Source organism: Priapulus caudatus, unplaced genomic scaffold (assembly GCF_000485595.1).
Source record: "Priapulus caudatus unplaced genomic scaffold, Priapulus_caudatus-5.0.1 Scaffold678, whole genome shotgun sequence".
In the NCBI taxonomy this organism is placed as follows: Eukaryota; Metazoa; Priapulida; class Priapulimorpha; order Priapulimorphida; family Priapulidae; genus Priapulus; species Priapulus caudatus.
In genome coordinates this window covers 80,539-102,740 of record NW_014577739.1, presented here as the reverse complement: position 1 = coordinate 102,740, position 22,202 = coordinate 80,539, and the positions used below count along the sequence as shown (strand labels likewise).

The 22,202-nt window shown below is 44.0% G+C and overlaps 3 protein-coding genes across 3 annotated transcripts in view; 2 read left to right on the top strand and 1 right to left on the bottom strand.

Moving 5' to 3' along the window:
* Positions 1–10,958, top strand: part of LOC106812714 (receptor-type tyrosine-protein phosphatase kappa-like) — a 34,882-nt gene extending 23,924 nt beyond the window's left edge. Inside the window, exons 29-38 of the mRNA XM_014816656.1 lie at positions 566–720; positions 1,380–1,515; positions 2,662–2,814; positions 3,346–3,445; positions 3,809–3,885; positions 4,511–4,639; positions 5,313–5,441; positions 5,810–5,970; positions 6,630–6,765; positions 7,265–10,958. Coding sequence (XP_014672142.1) covers positions 566–720; positions 1,380–1,515; positions 2,662–2,814; positions 3,346–3,445; positions 3,809–3,885; positions 4,511–4,639; positions 5,313–5,441; positions 5,810–5,970; positions 6,630–6,765; positions 7,265–7,339 — 1,251 coding nt within the window. The 3' untranslated portion in view covers positions 7,340–10,958. The remainder of the gene's footprint in view (positions 1–565; positions 721–1,379; positions 1,516–2,661; positions 2,815–3,345; positions 3,446–3,808; positions 3,886–4,510; positions 4,640–5,312; positions 5,442–5,809; positions 5,971–6,629; positions 6,766–7,264) is intronic.
* On the top strand, positions 10,657–14,568 carry LOC106812713. Its single transcript, XM_014816655.1, has 5 exons — positions 10,657–10,665; positions 11,420–11,518; positions 11,792–11,887; positions 13,018–13,203; positions 14,554–14,568. Exons 1-5 carry the CDS (start codon positions 10,657–10,659, stop codon positions 14,566–14,568), a joined length of 405 nt encoding a protein of 134 aa, XP_014672141.1.
* Positions 14,569–18,850: 4,282 nt separating this feature from the next.
* On the bottom strand, positions 18,851–19,789 carry LOC106812717 (alpha-1D adrenergic receptor-like). Its single transcript, XM_014816661.1, has one exon. The coding sequence runs from the start codon at positions 19,772–19,774 to the stop codon at positions 18,965–18,967; it is 810 nt and encodes a 269-aa protein (XP_014672147.1). The 5' UTR covers positions 19,775–19,789; the 3' UTR covers positions 18,851–18,964.
* Positions 19,790–22,202: the final 2,413 nt, after the last annotated feature.

The following is a 22,202-nucleotide window of genomic DNA, read 5'->3' as shown; positions in this document are numbered from 1 at the left end:
TGCGTGCGTGCGTGTGTGTGTGTGTGCGTGCGTGCGTGCGTGCGTGCGTGCGTGCGTGCGTGCGTGCGTGTGACTCAGCCCCTAATTGACCTAGCGCGACTAAACTTGGTATGTTTACACATCTTGGGGAGAAGGTCGGTCGCATACCAAAACCACCACTGTCCTTGACCTTAGTTTGACCTTCACCGTCGACTTACATTTCCTCTTCGGCCTTCTAGGGTAACCAGATTCCATATACTTCCACATCTGAGGCACACCAGTTGTCTAACAAACCTTTGTCTTTGTGACTTATTTAACTTTACTTGCCTTCTACGTCCTTACAGAGATATTCCATTCATACTAGATCACGGGGGATACATGTAGTTGGCGACAACTGCCCGTTTCTAGTTTGGTACAAATTGAGTTTGGAATTGCGAAGTCGGTCATGCTGTGTTACTTCACTCTCTCCCTCTCCACCTCTCACTTTCCCCCTCCCTCTCTCTCTCTCTCTCCCTCTCTTCCTCCCTCCCTCTTTCTGTCTCTCTCACTCATGTTATCCCTTAACCTACTTGGGTATTCTGTACAGATTGAGAGCGAGACGGCGAAGACGATCAAGCAGTATCACTTCACGTCGTGGCCGGACCACGGGGTGCCGCAGTACCCGACCGCACTGCTCTCATTCCGCCGCAAAGTCCGCTCGGACGTCGACTGCAACAACGAAATCACCGTCGTCCACTGCAGGTGTGTGTGCCTGTGTGCGTGCGTGTGTGCGTCTGTACGTGCGTGAGTGCGTACGTGCCTGGTGGGTGGTTGAATACGTGCGTGCGTGCATGTGTGGGTGCATATGTACGTGCGTGCGTGGGTGTATGAGCATCTGTGCATCTCTACGTGGGTTCATGCGTGTGTGCATCTATACATGCACACATATCACATATGGGTGTGAGCATGTGTGCGTGGCGGCAATCCGTTTTATTATCAAGTCATTTAACCCATGTGAAGCCTTTATGTTGATTTAAGCACGCTTAAAAGTCGGAGCCAAGCTTGTAGTGATTAATCGACAACTTTGTTGATTGTATTCATTTCATTCAAGCGCTGAGCAGCATGTATAAAAAAGAAATCTAAAATATTCAAAGCATTCCCACTCTGCTTGCAATATAAATTGCCAAGCTATAGAATCGTTCGCAAGTAAAAACGAGTTTAGGCCGAACGCGTTAAGTATTTGGCTTTTTCATCAGGTTGATGTGGAACCAAACAAGTTTGAGCACGTTGCCTGTCAGTCTTTGATCCAGAGACCACCTCTGCAAATTCACGCTATGAAAATCGACGAAAGATTTTCTCATTTTCTAACACTCTGGTCCCGGTCTGTGTCAGTACTGTAACGGTGCGTAACGTTGTTTCAGTGCTGGCGTAGGCAGAACGGGGACGTACATTGCTCTGGACTCACTGTTGGAGCAAGCGAAAGCAGAAGACCAGATAGATCTGTTGGGATTTGTGTGGAACATGCGACAGAAGCGAACGACCATGATACAAACACTGGTAAAATATAGCATCTGATGTGTTCGTATACGTATTCTGTGATGAGGTTTCATCATGTCAGTGTTCCGTCTGCGATATGCAGAATAGCAAATATGTGGTGAATCGTAGTCTAACTATTTGTTAGTTATGAAAATGTTTACAACATGGTTTGTTTCACACTTATTTAATAATATTCTGCCTATATTTAACTGTTTATGGGCTTTATATATCTTCTATGCATTTTCAAGGTACAAATAACCTCAACAACACAATACAATGAACTCGTACGAAATGTTGCTATTGTGCTATGCGTCGTGGCTCACTGTATCATGTCGAACTCAAATTATTTATACCTCGTACAATATCCTCGTACAGAGGCCAAATTTTCTAACATTTACTTGCGGGCTAGTCGTGCATAGCAGCATCGGATTCGAGTACTGTTTTTACGTTGTGGACGTTTATTACAGAAGCACGTACGGTTTCTTACGAGCGCTTCGTTTATACGAGGGAGCAGTACGTGTTTCTCTACGACGGCTGTTTATTACAGGAGCCAGTACGTTTTCTCTACGCACGCGCTCGTTTGTATTACAGAGCAGTGGACGTGTTTCTCTACGACGCGCTCGTTTATACAAGCGAGCAGTACGTGTTTCTCTACACGGCGCCTCCACGTTTATTACAGGAGCAGTACGTGTTTCTCTACGACGCCGCTCGATTTATTTACAGGAGTCAGTACGTCTTTGCTCTACGACGCGCTCGTTTATTAACTAGGAGCAGTTACGTGTTTCTCTACGAAACGCGCTCGTTTATCTTAAGGAGCAGTACGGTGTTTCTCTACGCACTGCGCTCGTTTATTACAGGAGCAGTACGTGATTCTTCTACGACGCGCTCGTTTATTACAAGCGAGGCCCAGGGTACGGATGTTTTCTACGGACGCGCTCGTTTATTACAGGAGCAGTACGGTGTTTCTCTACGACGCGCTCGTTTATTACAGGCAGCCATACCGTGCTTTTCTATACGACAGCGCTCTTTTATTACAGGAAGCCCCACTTACGGTGGGTTTTCTACGACGCGCTCGTTTATTACAGGAGCAGTACGTGTTTCTCTACGACGCGCTCGTTTATTACAGGAGCAGTACGTGTTTCTCTACGACGCGCTCGTTTATTACAGGAGCAGTACGTGTTTCTCTACGACGCGCTTGTAGAGGCGTTGCAGTGCGGTGACACCGTCATCCCGACATCCGAGTTTCACCGCCGCTACCACCAGATGTGTCAGCCAGCGCCGGAGGCCGCAGGAAGGTCGGAGATCGAAAAACAGTTTGAGGTATGGTCGGCCAATCGATCGGCAGTTTTCTGCATTTTTTTACCTTCAGCGGCATTATCGGTTTACTGTGTGTTGGCTGCGTAATTCTGTGATTGTCTGTACGGGAAAATTTTAGTTCGTTAACTTGTAAAAGAAACTGAAAAGTAGGGAAATACATCTTTACAATTTTCAGTTGAGTGTATAATTGTTATTGAGTTTTTATTTTTAATTATGTTATTTTAGAATTTGCAAGAAACATACACATACAGTATAGCTATTTTTCATACTTGTGCATAAGGGTTAGATATGACTAATTTGCTATAATATATTGAGATCGTAATATAAGCCATGATAACTTTTTCCATGTAACATATATGAATAGTTTTTTACGCTGAATTAATTCATAAGCTATGCAATTCATGACGATTTTCAAGCATTGTTGTTTACAATTCGATAGGTGATGGGTTTAGTTATCGACGTCACGATGATTAAACTTGTAAGCTGTCATGAAGCTTAATTTTGCAGCAGAGTCATTGATTTACCTATTTTCAGATGTTACAGATGGTCAGCCCGGTGCTACAGGAAGACATGTGTAAGGAAGCGCATGATCCCAAAAACGTGGACAAGAACAGATGTTTAACCATTGTCCCTGGTAGGATGCAGCTCACTCGCTCTCTCTCTCTCTCTCTCTCTCTCTTTCTCTCGTCCTTTCTCTTTATCTTTCTTTTTGTCTTATTCTTTCTCCTTCTCTCTCTTTTTCTCTATGTCTCTCTCTCTTTCTCCCTCCTCTTCTGTCTTTCTCTCTCTCTCCCTCCTCTTCTGTCTTTCTCTCTCTCTCTCAGTATTGATATCAACATTGATCTCTCCATTCTGACAGTTTTTTTCCTTTTTCTCTAAGTTTGTCTATTCGTGTCAAATACAACCTAGCCTAGTACATGTTCACGATAAAAGGGAGAGAGTCAAAAATCTTATTTTACTATTTTCCCTGCTAATATTCTACTTTGTGTTTTCACAGCGGATATCAGTATTCCTTTTTTGATAACATTTGACGATACTAAGGGCACAAGTTACATAAATGCTACATTTGTTGACGTAAGTATTGCTGCCAATCTGGGTGCTGCCAAGCTTGCACAGCAGATTTCAGTTTTTCATTACATTCAATGGTTCCTTACCCCATCCACCTTCTCAGTCAACGTTTCCGATTACCAAACATCACCACCTCCTTCGTATAATGCACATTTTTCGCCATGAATCTATCGTAATTACCAGGTGCAGGTTTGCTGCTTATGTACAAGGGGCTCATGTTGTTTGATCAAGCGTGAAACGAGAATGTGCAACACATAAAATTGTTTAAAATTCTATAGTATTTACAAATGCATGTATATAGAATTTAGAAAATTGGTTTATTAGAAAGATATTTAAGCTATTTTTATTACCATAAAAAAGCTTATTTGTTAAAAGCTTCATTCTATTCGGTGCATAATGCGAGAAGTGTACGGAAGATGTACCTTTGTTAGCTACTATGTTTTATTCTATTTATAATTGGAAAGTACATCGAAAATGTTCGTTTATTTGTAGCTACATTTGATTTGGTTTGTAATAAGAAAAGTGCAAGGCAAAACTTCAAAAAAAAAGTGTACTATGCATAAAAAAGCACCGGGTTAGCGACCAGGTTTGATTTGATCGGTGACAGTGAGGCGTTCGCTTGTTCTCGCAGGGCTACAAGCAGCGTAATGGCTTCATTGTGACGCAGACGCCGCTCGCTCACACTGTCAACGACTTCTGGAGTCTCATGCGCGACCACGGCTCATTGACCATTATTAACCTGGACACGATGGAGGACGAGGTAAAACAACAGACCATTCTTCCTATTCTTTTTCTTATTCTTCTTCTACCCACTCCTCTTTCTGTTCCCCCTTGTCTTCTTCTTTTTTCTTTTTCTTCTCCTTCTTCTCCTCCTCCTCCTCCTCCTCCTCCTCCTCCTCCTCCTCCTGCTCCTTCTTCACAGATCCAGGGTCACTACCCCATGTAGATTCACTTAGCTTTCTGATACCGTGAAGCTATAAAGTTAGCAATGAACATGAGTAAAAACGATTACGTTGTCGTATCAGCACACTGACAATGGGGGGGGGGGGTTACTTCCATAGTGCTTTACATCCTCGCTGCTTCGCTGTGTCCCCATTACTGGAGACAGGTCTTCAATTTTGTGTAATCATCCAAGCTGAGATGAATACATAAGGGTATAGCTAAGAAGAATTCAGAGTCCCTGATGTAGAGAGAGGGCCAGGGTTTAACACTCAGTGAAAATTCATCGGCCCGACCACGCAGGGAGTTTGAACCCACGGCCTTCAACACGATAGCTGTACATGCTAATCGCCGACCGTACCACCGTGACTTCTCATTTCCGGAACATAACGGGGAAATTTCCGTACGAAATCTGTCGCGGGGCGGCGGTGGGCGGAGACGACTTTGCGAATGCGTGTGGCTGACGATAGACGTTTGTTTTTTTCGCCCGCTAGACATGCTGTCAGTACTGGCCTAACGAGGAAGGAGTGGAGCAGGAGTATGGACACTTCAGCGTGCGGCTGGTCGTGCAGACGGGCTACGGAAACTACATCACAGCGCGACAGCTGCAACTCACACAGAAGGTAGCGAGCCACGACCCGTGTTACTTGTTACCGTTCGTGAGATCACTGACTGCGTTATGTTCCTCGTTTCTGAAATTTAATTAGTATATTTGTAGGTACGCGAGTTTGTCTGAATGAGTGCGTCTCAATCAAAACTGTGTGTGAGATGAATGGATGAACGTTGGTATGACGATCGGTGTCTCTGTTCTCTGTGCTGATATATTTGACTAGACATGCTACCTTTCAGCAAGCTTCAGCATCATTTATCGTGTGTCACAGTGTGTCATAAGAGACGGTTTCCGTTCCGGCTGCCTCTCGTTGTTACGTACAAACATCGCGGCTTCATCAACGTCGAGATCTGACGAAGAGCGCGTACGTTGTTTCCGCAGGATTCCCGGCTGCCGCCGCGACTGATAACGCAGTTTGACTTTCGCGCGTGGCCGAGCGACCGCGAGGTGCCGGCGAACCCACAGAACTTCCTCTCGCTGCTCGAGCACGTCGAGAAGTGGCAGCAGAAGTCCGGCAACAAGCCGATCACAGTGCACTGCAGGTGAGAGCACAAGCTGTCAAGTGCCGGGTCCAGGGTTCGGGGTTCAAGTCTCGCCCGCCGTCTGTCGTCGCGGCGTCCATGGGCGGGGGAATCTTCTGAAGGATTGCTTTCGGCGACCGGTTGGGGCGAGGTAGTAGGTTTAGAATGAGAAAGGATGAGATGTGATGATGATGGATTTGTCTTTCTGACTGAGGGCAAAGGTGGGTGAAGTAGTCCTAGTGAATGGGACGAATAAATGGAAAAACATTCTGCGTGCAGTGCAATTTAAACAAAATGAAACTGTAAATTGTTTCTAAACCTACAACTACCCCTTTTGTAGTGTTTTTACTGATTTTACCTTTTTTTATTAATTTTTACCGTTTTGCTAATCTTTAATGATGGACGTGTTGTATACTTGGTGCACATGGACAGCCGTACATGTGAGTATAACGATGTGTTTGCAGTGATGGTGCAAAGAGAAGCAGTGTGTACAGTGCCATAGCCAGCACCATTAAAAGTCTTGTATATATATGAGCGTTGTGTGTGTCTTTGCAGCAATGGTGCGGAGAGGAGCAGTGTGTACTGCACCATAGCCAGCCAGCACCATTAAGGGTCTTATATATATATTTATTTATTTATTTATTTATTTATATGTGAGCATTGTGTGTGTGTGTTTGCAGCGATGGTGCGGAGAGGAGTGGTGTGTACTGCGCCGTGGCCAGCGTCATTGATAAGATGAAGGTCGAACAGAGCGTGGATGTGTTCTACATAGTCAAGCAGCAGCGCATACGCCGGCCCCAGTTCATCACGAACCTGGCAAGTGTTCCCAACCGATAATAATTACCTAAACCTACATTCCTCTGTAATATTTAGTGATTGACATGCTCAATATTTTCTGAGGCATTCAACTGAAAGTAATTTCTAAGCCCGCACGTAAAGTTTCCAGTAATCGTTAATGATATTCTCAATACTTTTTGAGTTTCAATTGAAAATAATTCCTAAACTTGTGTTTTATACAATCTTTAAATATAGACATGTTCTATATTTTTGAGAGTTTTAACTGAAAACAATTCCTAAACCTACAGTCTCCTTTAATCTCTACGATGAATGTGCTAAATATGTAATGCTAAAGTGTTAGTGGATTAGTAATATGTATGAGTGTTCAGTCATTAATTAACTGTTAGCCAACTGTTCCCACTGCAAATTACTTGCATCATCATGTATCATGGGTTTAACTGGGCATGTACTTTATTGTGGGTTTGCTAGTAGTCGAAATGATTGCTTTTTTGAAGTCACTCAACTCTTTCCCTTACAGGAGCAGTACAAGTTCTGCCATGACTGTGCTTTGGAGTATCTGGAGTCATTTGAGATGTACTCAAACTTCAAGTGAACCCTGGACCAGGTAGTGAAAAAAAAACGCGCTGTCAGTCGAAGCGATTGCATTTTAATCAACCGATTTTCAGCGGGTGCTCTTCTGTTTTAGTTCAATCTCACCGTGAATGTTATGTGTGTACGTGCGTGCGGCGTGTCTGTGCGCGCGCGTGCATGTTTTCGTGTTCGTATTCTGTAACAGAAGTATTCTGGTTTCTACAGTTTTCTATCGTTAGGGAGTACTTCGTTTCGTGTGCGGCATTCGACGCACGCTTGTGCGTTCACGTCGTTAAGCTTCACTGCTGCTAATTAGAAGCCAAAATAGCTCTTGTGACCTAACACCACGTCAGTATTATCTGGGTATGGGAATAGTGTCCTGTAATACATTTGTTAATAACTGTTCTCCGGGGATGCCGCCGCACCGTCCCGCGCCGGAGTTTTCCTATAGATATCACCCAGCCCCACGTGTGCAGACGGTGACATTTTACATGTCTCTGCTGCGTCCGTTGCTTATAAATGTCGTCAACGCGTTGTATTCGACGAGTAAGAGCTTCTAAGTGGTGCTGTCGTAAATCAGGTTCCCCTGTGAGGTCTCGACTCTTTGACGAGGGAACCGCGGATGGTGTTCGTTGCCGTTTCCGCAGCCGACGCGCCATGTCTTAATATACGCAATGTCTCCTAGTTGTGCGGATTCATCGCCTAGGTCGTTTTTATATTTCTAATCGTTATCACACCTATATTTATGTTCGAGATGAGCTTGTGTAACCTGTATAAATAAGCGAAGGAGTTATGTACTTAACGGCTACTGGCTTGCTTGGCATTACTTGCCTTTGTTTCTGGCCTGTGGCACAGAAATGGTAAGCAAAAGCCTCGCAGTGGTTGTGTATTTTTTCTGTATTTAATATTTGCTAGTTTTTTTTACATATTGTCAGCCTGTTTAACAGGTGCCGATAGCATGTTCCTAGCTGACCGTAGTGGAACTGCTTGTATCATTTATTCACTTATAAATAATCAGTACTTAGGTATGAAGTAATATTATAAGATTTTGTTATTTGAAAGTGTATTCTTCCAACAGAGCCTACAGTGGAGAATTTATTTTCGTTGCATGAAAAGAGAAGAATGTTGAATGAATCGGCCCCTTCCATTCTCCGGTTTTCATAATTATTTCCAAGTTGCGATTTTGTACTATTTATTATCATGCTTCCGAAAATACAAAGACGAGTTAAAATTTGTTGACATTGTAATGTAAATATGGGCATGGCACATCGATTTGGCATCAGATGAGCATTTCTCTGCGTAGTTTAGTAGCGTGTGTTGTACAGAGTTACAGAGACCAATTTGACAATTGACATGCATGGGCAAGTTTGTAAAAAAGCATATGTAGATACAATACAGAGTTCGAATAAGATCACTCAGTTTGGGCAGGGGATACAATAGGTGCTCTGGTTAAACTTAGGAAGCATTAGTGTCAGTGCCGCTTTATTTTTCAATTGTCAATTTGTAATTCTCAAGTTAATACAAAATCGTGAAACCGTTAAATTGATTTTGGGGTGTCGAAATGTTTAGAGTTTCGCTAAGTATTTTCCGTCGTAGATATGTTAGTAGTTTCTATCTCCGTCCACGTTCTGGGCCACATTAGGCACGCAGTATATCCGCGTTATTCTACCAGCATTACTTTGATATCGGTCGTCAGTTGAGAAAGGCACAGGTTATTTCCTAAGATTTTATCACACGAAAGTATTTCAGTTTGTTGTAAAGCCGTAGGTTCTTTAGCTCCTGATCGTAACTAACGTGAACGGGGACTGTCGGATTTTTGTCACGACAACACTCTAGATGTCTGAGACTGGCAGTCTCTTTCTCTCGATGCACCTTACTAGAGGATGCTGCAGCAGGTGCTTTCGTTGACTGTCATTAATTTAGGTTTCTTACAGTTTTCGCAGTTAGGCCTATGTGATATAGTGGGGAGCGTACTTTCTTTATGTGGTGATGACTTAGTGTCTGTTGTCGTAACGAATGCCCGATGTTAAACGACGTTTGCCGCTTTAACAACTGCTTAGTTGTGGCACGTATAATTTTAGCGTAACTATTTTAAAGCGTATTTATTTTGAATAGTCAAGCATAGCATTGTCAAATACGTTAAGCTACCCCTAAATCATGTGCGAACTAATTCTAAGCAGGTGACTGTTAATCATGCCATGGCAGGTTAGGTTTTGAGATGGGATTTTTGCCTACTTGATGAATAATGAGCCAGCGAATCTATTTTTCAGACGTGATAATCAAAGGTGATGCCTAGACAATTTTACTAGTGGCAGAATGTCCCAAGGTCTTATCATTTAAGTCATAAGAGTATAACAACTATCAATTTAACTTTACAGCCTCGGTTCTCATCGTTTTCTTTCCTGCGATTAACCTTGGTGGTGGGTTTGGTTCGATGGCATACTCTTCGTGCAGCCACAGTTAGCATATAACGAAAATTTGAAGTCATTGGGGACCCTTGCCGAGCCAGTAGATTACTAACAGCCGGGTTTCTAGTTTTGCTGAAATCGATCAATTATGTTATAGACTTACAGTCTTACTTGGTTGTGTTAATAATATATTACGCAAATTGTGTCAATTATCTACTTAATCCACCCAGTTACTCATACATGTCGTTATACGCCATGTTGGTTTTGAATTTGCTTATATGTGATGAGCATGCTGGGGTTTCAGTTATTGTATTATGTGTGTTGTAGTTCAATCACAGCCATACTGTGTACATTAGCTTACTGCTAGTGTTTCCTAGAATAAAATCAAAATTGTTGTGTACAGCTATGTTTGTGCAGATATATTGTTTTAGAAATTGTGCTTGTTTTTTGGTTGTGAATTACTGTATAAAGTAGGATATTATTGGAATATACACGTTTATAATCATCTTAATATACCATGTTTGAGTTTTTGATGATTGACATTTTCATTGTTTAGTGCTTATTGTCTAGTACAAGTAATAATTTACTATTGTATGGCAAGAATTAAAATATGACACTTCATCATGCTTGTTTAGAAATATGGGCGAAATCTCATGTCACTCTTACAATACTCTCACTCTTACTCTCTCTCTCTCTTTATATATGTATTCCATTTTCCCATTAAGTTATATAAGTCTAAATTGTGTCGAGTGTCGTGTGTCGGATTTGGCCCATTATTTTGTATTTTCTAAACGCTAGATAAAATGCTTTTGAAATGCATTTCTAAAATCGTGCTTACAATACGATTTGATGTTCAGAAAGTATTTTACGTCGCACAGCTTTGAGGGTAGTCGACAAGTGTAAATTGGTCGATGTTTGAGCATGAACTACCATGACGATGGTATTAGGTAGGGACCTCACAGTATGTTAATGAAGTGTTATTGTGTGTATCGTTTCTCTAGCTCTCACGAGTGAAATATTGTTGCAAAATGGACTATATTGTGTACATTCTGCTATAAATAAAAGTTCACTCATTAGACTACGAATGGTGCGTTTCCTACCCTCTGCTCACACGTGATGTTTGAACTGAGCTTCTCACATTTTAAACCTAGTAATAACATTTTAACATTGTGAATAGTTCAACATGGTTAAAAGACATAATATGGAGCATCAAATATATATGTATATATATTATTCTTTTTTTTATTTTTTTTATTTATTATAATTGTGCACTTAAATTATTTGAACTGAGCAGTAAGTGAATTACAACACAAATCTCGGAAGTTGGCATTTCTAGTCAATTGCCAAAAATGCTATGCTGCGGTGGATTGTACCTGGAAAAAAGTAGCAGCCGTCAGCGAAACCTTGCTGTCTTTTACAAAGGAATAGTATGTGCATGCCAATACTCATGCTAATTGCATAGTTATAGTTGTATTTCATCACAATTAAATAGATATCCTTCAAGGAATGTGAACAATTATCGTACTCCCAAGTGATGCGCAGAAAGTGCTAGATAGCATATATCATAAATCTGCAGTGATAGGTCTATTTATGCAGAGTTGTCAGAATGAGTATCTGTATCAGATGCACTGTTACCAGTGCCCCAAAGCAGCTGCATGCACACGAAGTTCAATCATTTTCTCTACTATCGACAGAGACTTCAGCAGAAGGAGCAAGCTTTGCAGGTCACACGCCAGGCACACAGCGAACTGCTAAAAGAGAAGGATGCAAAAATAATGAAACTCCGATTAGAGGTATTGAATTGTCACACGTACATCAGGCCATCAGTCCGTTCGATCTGAAACTTAGCCACCCGACACGTTAAAATCAGCACCTACTGCTTTTCGGTAAATCTGCCTTCTATTCCGCTTGTGAATTTGAAGAAGCGGGTGAGCAGAGATTCAGTGTCTTACTATCAGTATGGAAGAGTAGATTGCAAATCAAATGCGCATTATGCGCGTTGATAGTTTGATTTAGTAGATAGATCATTGGGTAATGGTGTAGCTCTTCTTCTTACGTTGTTACAGTACGACAATAAACTACTGAAGCTGCAGACCAAGAACAGTAAAGTGCAGCAAGCCGTTAACCACATGACATCATCTGGAAGCGAAGTGTTTAGAAAGGTAACGTTTGCAACAAAGTGAAATGCAGTGAATGCAGCGTAGACCTGTGAGGGATGCAGAAATGATCATACTTCATACTTGTCCCCAAGCTCCAACGGTATTGGAAACGAATTAAGCCTTTTACGTGCGACTCCCACATCGTTTAACAATAATTCGTGTGAGGTGGTTTTTGCTGAACCGATCAGCATCGCTACGCGAGGTCTGTCTGTCAGGTTTATGCAAGTTAGCGTGTGCTAAACATGATCAAATCTACATCGAGGAAAGATGTTAGGATTTCATCTCATATTTAAATCTCTACTATTGTCTCTTAGACTCTTACTCTACTATTATTATATCTCTTACGTCTAGATTGCATCTAATAAGCCGCGTTCACACGGAGCGAAAACGCCGAGTCGAAAACGATCCGAGACTGACCCGGATCAAAAACGACACGGGTCGATTTTGAAGAGAGTGTTCACACGACGTTTGATCGATCAGTTCTAGGACATGCCTCTATGCTATGCGAGCTGCGAGTTGAAAAAAAAACAATGCGTCCAAGACAACAAGCAGGCGAACAATGAGAATTAAACAATCAATGCACAGCAACTCTGTGTTAACTCTGGCTCTCCACACTGGCGACGTCTACCGCCGTACTAATTCTGACCAGGGTCGTGTGTCGGTGCGTTCACACGGCAAAAATGAACCAGCGCTCGGGTCAATTTCGACCTGGATCGTTTTCGTACTACTCTGGAGTGGGGTGCGAAAACGACACGGGTCGTTTTCGTACCGAGAAAACGTCGTGTGAACGCTTGGCCCGGGACGCATTTGACCCGGGTTGTTTTCGACCCAGGTCAAATTGCTCCATGTGAACGCGGCTCTAGTGTATATGCAAGTTAGCGTGTTCTAAAGATTATCAAATCTACGTCGAGGAAAAGCGTAGGATTTAATATCATATTTAAATCTCTACTACTGTCTCTTACTCTACTATTATTATATCTCTTACGTCTAAATCTCATCTAATAGTGTATATTCAAGTTAGCGTGTTCTAAAACATGATCAAATCTACGTCGAGGAAAAGTGTTAGGATTGCATCTCGTAATTGAGGATGTGACCGACGCATGGAATGATGTTTGCGATGATCACGTGCTCAGAAACTTCAGCACATCAAAGCCGAGTCTGAACGAGATATCGCCGCTCTCAAGAAACAAAGTGAACGAGCTGGAGCAGAAGCTCGCACGCAGCAGCAACACCAGATGGCGCCTGCACCTCTATCCTCTGGAGCAAATACCTCCCTTAGTAAGAGGAGAAATTGTAAGTCAATCGATAGTNTAATAAGCGTATCTATAGCGCATTCGAGGTCGATTTCTAATATTATTCCGATTCATTATCAACGAAAGCTGATATGTTTGCAAACGCCAGCCGTGCCCAGCTATACGGCTATATACGACGACACGCACGGCCACACATCTTTTGTCTGGACGTTTCTTTTCGCGGACTTAATCATGCATCTAAGGTGTATATAGTGGTCATATAGCCACACAGAAGTGTCGTAAAACCACCTATAGTCGGTCGTTCAGCGCCCTATTCTAGCCGGCAAACCACGAGTAGCGGCGAAACTGTATATATTAGAGAAAGCATTCGCTGGTTACACATCAAGCTATTTACTACCGGTGCCATGACGAACACATCAGATCCCGGGAGGGACGCGCCTATAGATCAGTCTACTACCTATACTCGTGATACTCATCGAGAACTATCGGGGGAAAAGAAGTCTTAGATTTCAGGGTCAGATAGCGATGGGTATCTGACAACAAGTACACCATAAAGTGATTATACCGAAGAATGTGTGCGTTTGTGCCTGTCAGTGTGAGTATGAGTGTGCGTGAGAGAGAGAGAGAGAGAGAATGAATGGTGCGGGCGTTTGGGGCCTGCTCAGCTGCTCGAGTTATTGAGTGGGCGTGCAGCAGAGAGAGAGTGCCACGTGGTTGAGGAAATATCTGTGGGGAAGAGGGGCAGAGAAATTAAATTGATAAGAGAGAGAGACGGACGAGAGAGGTAAGGTGACGAGGGAACGACGAGACTAAGCAGTTATACACCGTGGCGTTTACTAATAGTGAGGGCGAGCGCCCTAGCTGTTAGGTGCAAATCTGCTACTTCCCCTTTCCCGTATTTCCCATTGCTCCCCTGTCCTCGCCTTCAGCCGTAATGCTTTTCTTACCACCCGCTCAGCTGTCTTCCCTTGTCAATTTCCTTTGCTCTTAATACCCTCCTCTGCACAGCCAAGCTATAGTTATGCTAGTGTTTCTTTTAGTCCTGAGCCTGGCACGAATTAAACGGTGCTCGCCACGATGCGCAATATATCCCGAGAAGAATCATATTTTGCAAAGAGTATGCATTTTTAAAATAAAGAGAAGTTATATCCTAGCATGGATTTATATGATAACATTCTATCAGAAGACATCTCTTAATAAATACTAAAATAGGAAGAAGGCCTTGCATGTAAGGTGCCTACTAGATATACCAGTCAGTACATAATCTGGCTACGTTAGTGTGTTGACGCATGCGCAATATCTTACCAGCGGAGTTATATTTTGTGATGAATATGGCATTTAATATGGTTGGGTGGGGTATCTCAGCATAGATATCTGTAATTAATTGTTATCAGAACACCTTGTGTTTTATATTAGGAGAGAGCGCCCTAGCCTGTAGGGTGCAAAACTGCTACTTCACCCTTTCCCGTATTTCCCATTATCTCCCCTATCCCTCGCTCAGCCTAATTCTTCTTCTACCGCCCCTCAGCTATCTTCCCTGCCGATTTTCCTTAGTTTCTTGCCCCTCTCTCTCAGAGCAAGCTATATTATGCAGTTTTCTTTAGTCCGTACTGCTCACCTGAAATGGTGACCGCGCGTGCGCAATATCTCCCGAGAAGAAATATTTTGCAAAAATTATGGATTTAAAATAAAGAGGAGTATCCTAGCATGGATTTATATGTTAACAATCTATCAGTAGACATCCCTTAATAATTAGGAAGAAGGCCTTGCATGTAAGGTGCCCACTACATAATAATTATACCAGTCAGTACATAACCTGGATACGTTAGAGTGTTGACGCATGCGCAATATCTTACCAGCGAAGTTATATTTTGTGATGAATACGCATTTAATATGGTTGGGGGTTATCTCAGCATAGATATCTGTAATTAATTGTTATCAGTACACCTGTGTTTATAATTAGGAGAGCGCCCTAGCCTGAAGGGTGCAAAACTGCTACTACCGCCCTTCCCGGATTTCCATTGTCTCCCCTGCCCTGCGCTCAGCCTAATTCTTCTTCTACCGCCCCTCAGCTATCTTCTCCTGCCGCTTTTCTTCAGTCTCTTACCCCTCTCTCCCGCAGCATAGCATAATCAGCAGTTTTCTTTAGTCGGTACTACACGTCTGAAACGGTGCTCGCGCATGCGCAATATCTCCCGAGAAGAAGAATATTTTGCAATGATTATGCATTTAAAATGAAGAGGAGTTATCCTTGCATGGATTTATATGATAACAATCTATCAGTAGACATCCCTGAAGCGTGCGTGGCGTGTGTGCATGTGAGTGCGTAGCGCGCGTGCGTGTTGGGAAGTACGTACTAGAGTCTGGTGCCGATGAAATTGTGCCCTCTTTGCAAGCTTTGCGATATTTTTATGATACAGAATTAAAATGATGAATGCTAATGCAATAACTGTTTTGCTGTATCGATTTTTAATTCTGTTCACTGTTCATGCACCCCTCGGTGTTCGTGCACACCTCGGTGTTCGTGCACACCTCGGAGTTTCGCGCACCCTCGGTGTTCGTCGTGCACACCTCGGGTGTTCGTGCACACCTCGATGTTCGTGCACACCTCGGGTGTTCGTGCACACCTCGGAGTTCGTGCACACCTCGATGTTCGTGCACACCTCGGTGTTCGTGCACGTACACCTCGGTGTTCGTACCCAATATTTAGTTCTGGAAAAATATATACATCGGCTACTATTCTAAATCTCAATAGTGATGACACGGCAGGAGTTTTATACAACCATCTCGGTTATTCTACGGACTATTATATCGAGCACTCGATAAGCAGTCTATAGCAGTAGATAATTCTTAGCCGGCACTTTATCATTATCAAGATCAATGGATCACAGTCAGAAACACAGTAGAGAAAAATTAGACTAATTTACGGATGCGACTCTCTCGACGCGCCTTAACAGCTCTATAAAAGTTCTGCGTGCACCCTACACTTTAATGTTGTTAATGCTAACTAACACCGCTAATTATTTAATAACACCGCTAATTATTTAATAACACCGCTAATTATTATTTAATGTAACGCACACGCGCGTGAAACGGGCGGGTTTGACGTAGGAGTGAGACTCTGACACGCACCGCATTATAACACGAGTGGTACGCGCGCGCTCGTGACACAAAAGTGATTCGCAACATGTTTCTGTCACGCATATACAAAATTTTACGAGAGTGGTACCGCCGCCAGCGCTCGTACACAAACGTCGATTCCGCAAGCTTTTCGCACGACGATATATTACAGAAATTTTACGAGAGTGGTACGCGCGCGCTCGTAACACTATAGAGCGATTGACGTGCCTTAAGCGTCACGCACAAACATATTAATTACCTAACGTAGACTTAAGCTGGCAACCGGCACTTTATATCATAGTCAAAGTCAATTAAGTCGAATAGATCACCAGTCAGAATACACTAGTGTTTAGAGAAAAAATTAGACTAATTTTTACTCGCGATGCGACATCTCTCGACGCGCCTTAACAGTCTAATAAAATTCCTCATGACGTATATTCTGCTTGCACACCCATACACTTTAATGTTGTAATAATGCTAACTATAACAACCAGCTGAATTTATTTTTAATAACACCGCTAATTATTTAATAACACTTAATAACATTTAATAACATTTAATAACACCGCTAATTATTATTTAATGTAACGCACACGCGCGTGACCACGGAAGCAGTGGTTATTGACGTCAGAAGCTGAGGACTCTGACTCCGCACCGCATATATACAATATAACTACGAGTGGTTACCAGCGCTGCAGCTCGTGACAACAAAATTGCATTCGCAACTTTCGCAAACGAATTAATACCAGCAAAATTTTTACGAAGAAAACGAAGATGAGAACTCCACGACAGCGACCGCAAAGACTTAACGTGACACAAAAGTTTGAAAAATTCGCAACTTTCGCACGACATAATACAGAAATTTTACGAGAGTGGTACGCGCGCGCTCGTGACACAAAAGTGATTCGCAACTTTCGCACGACATAATACAGAAATTTTACGAGAGTGGTACGCGCGCGCTCGTAACACTATAGAGCGATTGACGTAGAACCTTTAAGCCGTTCACGCACATAAACTATAATAATACATAAACGACATCTAAAGACACCTTAAACAACACCAGTAATATACCAATAATAATGTGCAGAACACCCAAGCAAACCTGTATGTAGCGGGTATTAAATGGCAACATCAAAAATGGCCTTAATTGACAGGTGAGCCAATTCCACAGAGGTGTTTTCATTGTATAACCACCACTCGAGGAAAACGGCAAAAGTGGCCGTTGAGGAAAGGTGGCCGTTCCATAGAGGTTTCCGCTAACAAGAGGTTTGACTGTGTACTAAAATAACAACGTTAACAAATAATGTCCGCGCGGTACCTCACCTATATATGTAGGCATCCTGAAACACTGATCTCTGTTCGTGTTCTGAATGCTGCTTACTTCCTTCCATGCGGCTCTTTCTGAGAATCAATTTCACGCTATCTGCGCTCTTCATGCATTTATCGTTGTTTCACATCGCTGTACACCTTCGCAACATCCTCAGCCTCCCGTTTCCTGTTCCTCGTCTCCTTCTCTAAATTCAGCCCATAAATGCTCTTTGCCTTTCCCGCGAGTGTGGTTGTGGCCCTCTCTTTTGAGATTGCTCTCTCCCTTTCCCTCTCCTTCACTCCCCCCCCCCAACTTTGAATTTTTTTCCTTTCCCTTCCCTTTCTCGTTTTTTTTCTCTCTCTCTGTCTCCCCCTGTACTGCCTCTATCTCTTCTACTGCCCTAACTCTTGACTCTTGTCTGCCTACTACTGCCTCTATCTCTTCGCCGCGCCTTCCTTGCCATTTGCCAGCTACTTCGCCCCCAGTGGTCTCCTCCCCACTTATTATCCACACGCATCTAGTTCACCGATCACAGGTATATATATATATTTATATATATATATATATATATATATATATTACTTATAAAAATCACCGATGGCTATCACAACTCTGGGCTGCAAGATTGCAAAACGTTACGCGTAGCAAAATACCCCCAATCAATATCAATAATTTTAAAATTGAATCTAAATTAGACACAGGTTAATATATTCGGTTTATTCGTCGTGTTTACAGACGATATTTTATTTCTTTGTTTTTGTTTTTTTACGGTAACGGCAGCAAGACGCAAGGAAACATACTAAAACCGTTGGCTTCATTGCGTTCCGACCGTGGACCCGGATGATGCGACGCGGATTACGGAGTGCCGTACGGAAACGTATATGCACATTGCGGGTGCAATGGGCTTAGTTAAGACGCGCCTTTCCGCGGCTTCGACTCTCTGCCGAGGCGACGGTAGCCTCTGTATGACTGGGGCGTGGTCTTCGGAACGGCTGGGGTGTCCCCCCTTGCAGAATTAGAATCTCTACTTTTTCTGAATTATTCCAGTATTGAAACTGACCGACGCCTTTCGTTCTTTCTCTCCATTGATGCATCTCCTGGCATTGCACACCTCCCGCAATAGTAAATTGCAGTGGGCTGTATATAATAACTTAACAATAATTTGTGGAATTATTTGTCCAGCTTCCTACGTGTCCTGGACGGGTTGATACCCGTGTTAATGTCTGTCGGTAACACGTACGCGGCCATTGCGCTCGCCCTCGTGGTTGGCGTTTAGTCCGGTGGCGCGTTGTGATAAGCGGCGTTCAGTCAGTGCATGGCTCACAATATGCTGGGCACGAGGGCGCTATTCTTGTCCACAAACATCGACGCTGCCTTGCCCTTGTCGATTTCGGGTCATCACTTCCAAAAGCAAACCAGCTTGATGAATTTCTTCCGAAACTCGGCGTTCGTCACGTTGTACAGAATCGGATCGAGCAGCGAATTGTGATAGGGCATCGCCCAGACGAAGTTGAATATCGCCTGCGAGAAAAAAGCCGGATTGTAGCTGATCATCGCCAGATAGAAGCTCCACGGACACCAGCAGCAGATGAACGAGAAGACGATGAGACACATCGTCATTGCTACGACCTGCTCGCGCCGCAGCGCCTTCGCCGCCTTCCGGCTCCTCTCCCGCTCCCCCTCTGTCACGGAGGAAGCCACGGAGGAAACCCCGGGGCCGGTCGCCGCCTGGCCAGCATGCGTCGTCGAAACGACGAAGACTCCGACGCCGCTGACGGTGCCGTTGTCGACGTCGGATGGCGCCACCGTAGCGCCGCCGGGCTTCATCTTGCTCCTGCTCAGCACGGCGGCAGCGATGCGCGCGCAGCAGATAGTGATGACGATCAGTGGCGCGTAGAAGAGCACGATCGTATACACCTGCAGCGCGGCCTGGTGGTTCACCCAGTCGGCGCGGCACGTGTACTCCGGTATCTGCTCGCCGGCGTAGACGGGCACCGGGAAGCCGGCCGCCAGCAACCACGGCACGACGACGACGGCGACGGTGGCTTTCGTGACGGCGGTGCGGTAGTGGAGCGGCCGCGTCACCGACATCACCCGATCGACGGAGATCGTGAAGACGATGTAGATGGTCGCGCTCGTGAACACTCCGTCCGTGATCAGCCACACGGCGCAGCCGGTGTAGCCGAGCGGCCAGAAGCCGGCGGCCATCTGCACGGCGTGGAGAACACGGTGAAGCCGACACCGGCGTCGGCGACCGCCAGGTTACCGATGAGCAGATGCAGCTTCGTCTTCTTCTTCTCCGACGCGATGACGCGCAGGACGAGGACGTTGCAGATGCACGTCGCCGTCGCCTCGATGCCGACGAGGGCGACGACGATCCAGCGCAGCAGCGGGTAGCCGACGAGCAGCGGGTTGATGATGGGCAGAGCGGCGGCGCTGGTGGCGTTCCCCGCGGCGGCGGTTGCGTTGGCAGACGCCTCCGTCGTCATGGCGACGGCTCGGAGGATTTTGCTCTCGCGCTGTAATTGTACGCGTGAGGATACTCGTGTCGTTAGTTCAGTGTAGGTTGTGTAAATAGGATGGATATGCAGTCTCCCTTCCCCCCTCTCGCTCCATCGCTCTCTCCCCCTGTCTCTCTCTCACTCTCTCTCGCTCTTGCTCGCTCGCTCGCTCGCGCTATCTCTATCTCCCTCTCCATATCCTTCCCTCCCTATATAATTATATATATATATATATATATATAGCGGTTTCAAGAAATGAAACAAATTCTAGCGCCCGAACCGCTATCCAAACGCTCCGTTTCTATAGCCGGCCGTTCACACTAGCGGAAGGAACTCGGGTCGAAAACGAAAAATGCGTCCCGGGACGAAGCGTTCACACCAAAGACTCGTATAGTGCCGTTAGGCACAAGATGACCACTCTCCAATAATAGCGTAGTAGGTCATGGTCGCCACAAACCGCATTTAGGAAGGCAAGTTCACACGAGTTGACCCGGATGCTGCTCTATCTGCTACTGCTGCAACTGTCTGCTGTGTGCTGTCAGCTTCAGCTTCTGTTCTGCCTGTAAATGGCCTCAAGTCGTCAGTGTAAGCCGACCTGTCTTCTTCAGGTTCCCAAAGATTACCGGAAAGGTGAGAAAACATCTCTTTTTTTGTCGAATCCATCGTGACAAGAGTTGTGCATCTTCGTTGATACTGTAGTACCAGGTGGGCCAGTGTTGTTTGTGCACAGGCGNTATCTCCCGAGAAGAATCATATTTTGCAATGATTATGCATTTAAAATAAAGAGGAGTTATCTTAGCATGGATTTATATGATAACATTCTATCAGTAGACATCCCTTAATAAATAGGAAGAAGGCCTTGCATGTAAGGTGCCCACTACATATACCAGTCAGTACATAACCTGGCTACGTTAGTGTGTTGACTCATGCGCAATATCTTACCAGCGGAGTGATATTTTGTGATGAATATGCATTTAATATGGTTGAGGGGTATCTCAGCATAGATTTTTGTAATTAATTGTTATCAGTACACCTTTGTTAATAATTAGGAGAGCGCCCTAGCCTGTAGGGTGCAAAACTGCTACTTCACCCTTTCCCGTATTTCCCATTGTCTCCCCTGTCCCTCGCTCAGCCTAATTCTTCTTCTACCGCCCCTTAGCTATCTTCCCTGTCGCTTTTCCTCAGTTTCTTACCTCTCTCTCAGAGCAAGCTATATTATGCAGTTTTCTTTAGTCCGTACTGCACGCCTGAAACGGTAACCGCGCATGCCCAATATCCCCCGACAAGAAATATTTTGCAAAGATTATGCATTTAAAATGAAGAGGAGTTATCCTAGCATGGATTTATATGCTAACAATCTATCAGTAGACATCCCTTAATAATTAGGAAGAAGGCCTTGCATGTAAGCTGCCCACTACATATACCAGTCAGTACATAACCTGGCTACGTTAGTGTGTTGACTCATGCGCAATATATTACCAGCGGAGTTATATTTTGTGATGAATATGCATTTAATATGGTTGGGTGGTATCTCAGCATAGATATCTGTAATTAATTGTTATCAGTACACCTGTGTTTATAATTAGGAGAGCGCCCTAGCCTGTAGGGTGCAAAACTGCTACTTCACCCTTTCCCGTATTTCCCATTGTCTCCCCTGTCCCTCGCTCAGCCTAATTCTTCTTCTACCGCCCCTCAGCTGTCGTCCCTGCCGCTTTTCTTCAGTCTCTTACCCCTCTCTCCCACAGCAAGCTATATTATGCAGTTTTCTTTAGTCGGTACTACACACCTGAAATGGTGACCGCGCGTGCGCAATATCTCCCGAGAAGAAATATTTTGCAAAAATTATGCATTTAAAATAAAGAGGAGTTATCCTAGCATGGATTTATATGTTAACAATCTATCAGTAGACATCCCTTAATAATTAGGAAGAAGGCCTTGCATGTAAGGTGCCCACTACATACCAGTCAGTACATAACCTGGATACGTTAGAGTGTTGACGCATGCGCAATATCTTACCAGCGGAGTTATATTTTGTGATGAATATGCATTTAATATGGTTAGGGGTATCTCAGCATAGATTTCTGTAATTAATTGTTATCAGTACACCTGTGTTTATAATTAGGAGAGCGCCCTAG

Coding starts and splice junctions, on each gene's coding strand:
- LOC106812717 (XM_014816661.1), bottom strand. CDS start 19,774: ATGGCCGCCGGCTTCTGGCCGCTCGGCTACACCGGCTGCGCCGTGTGG.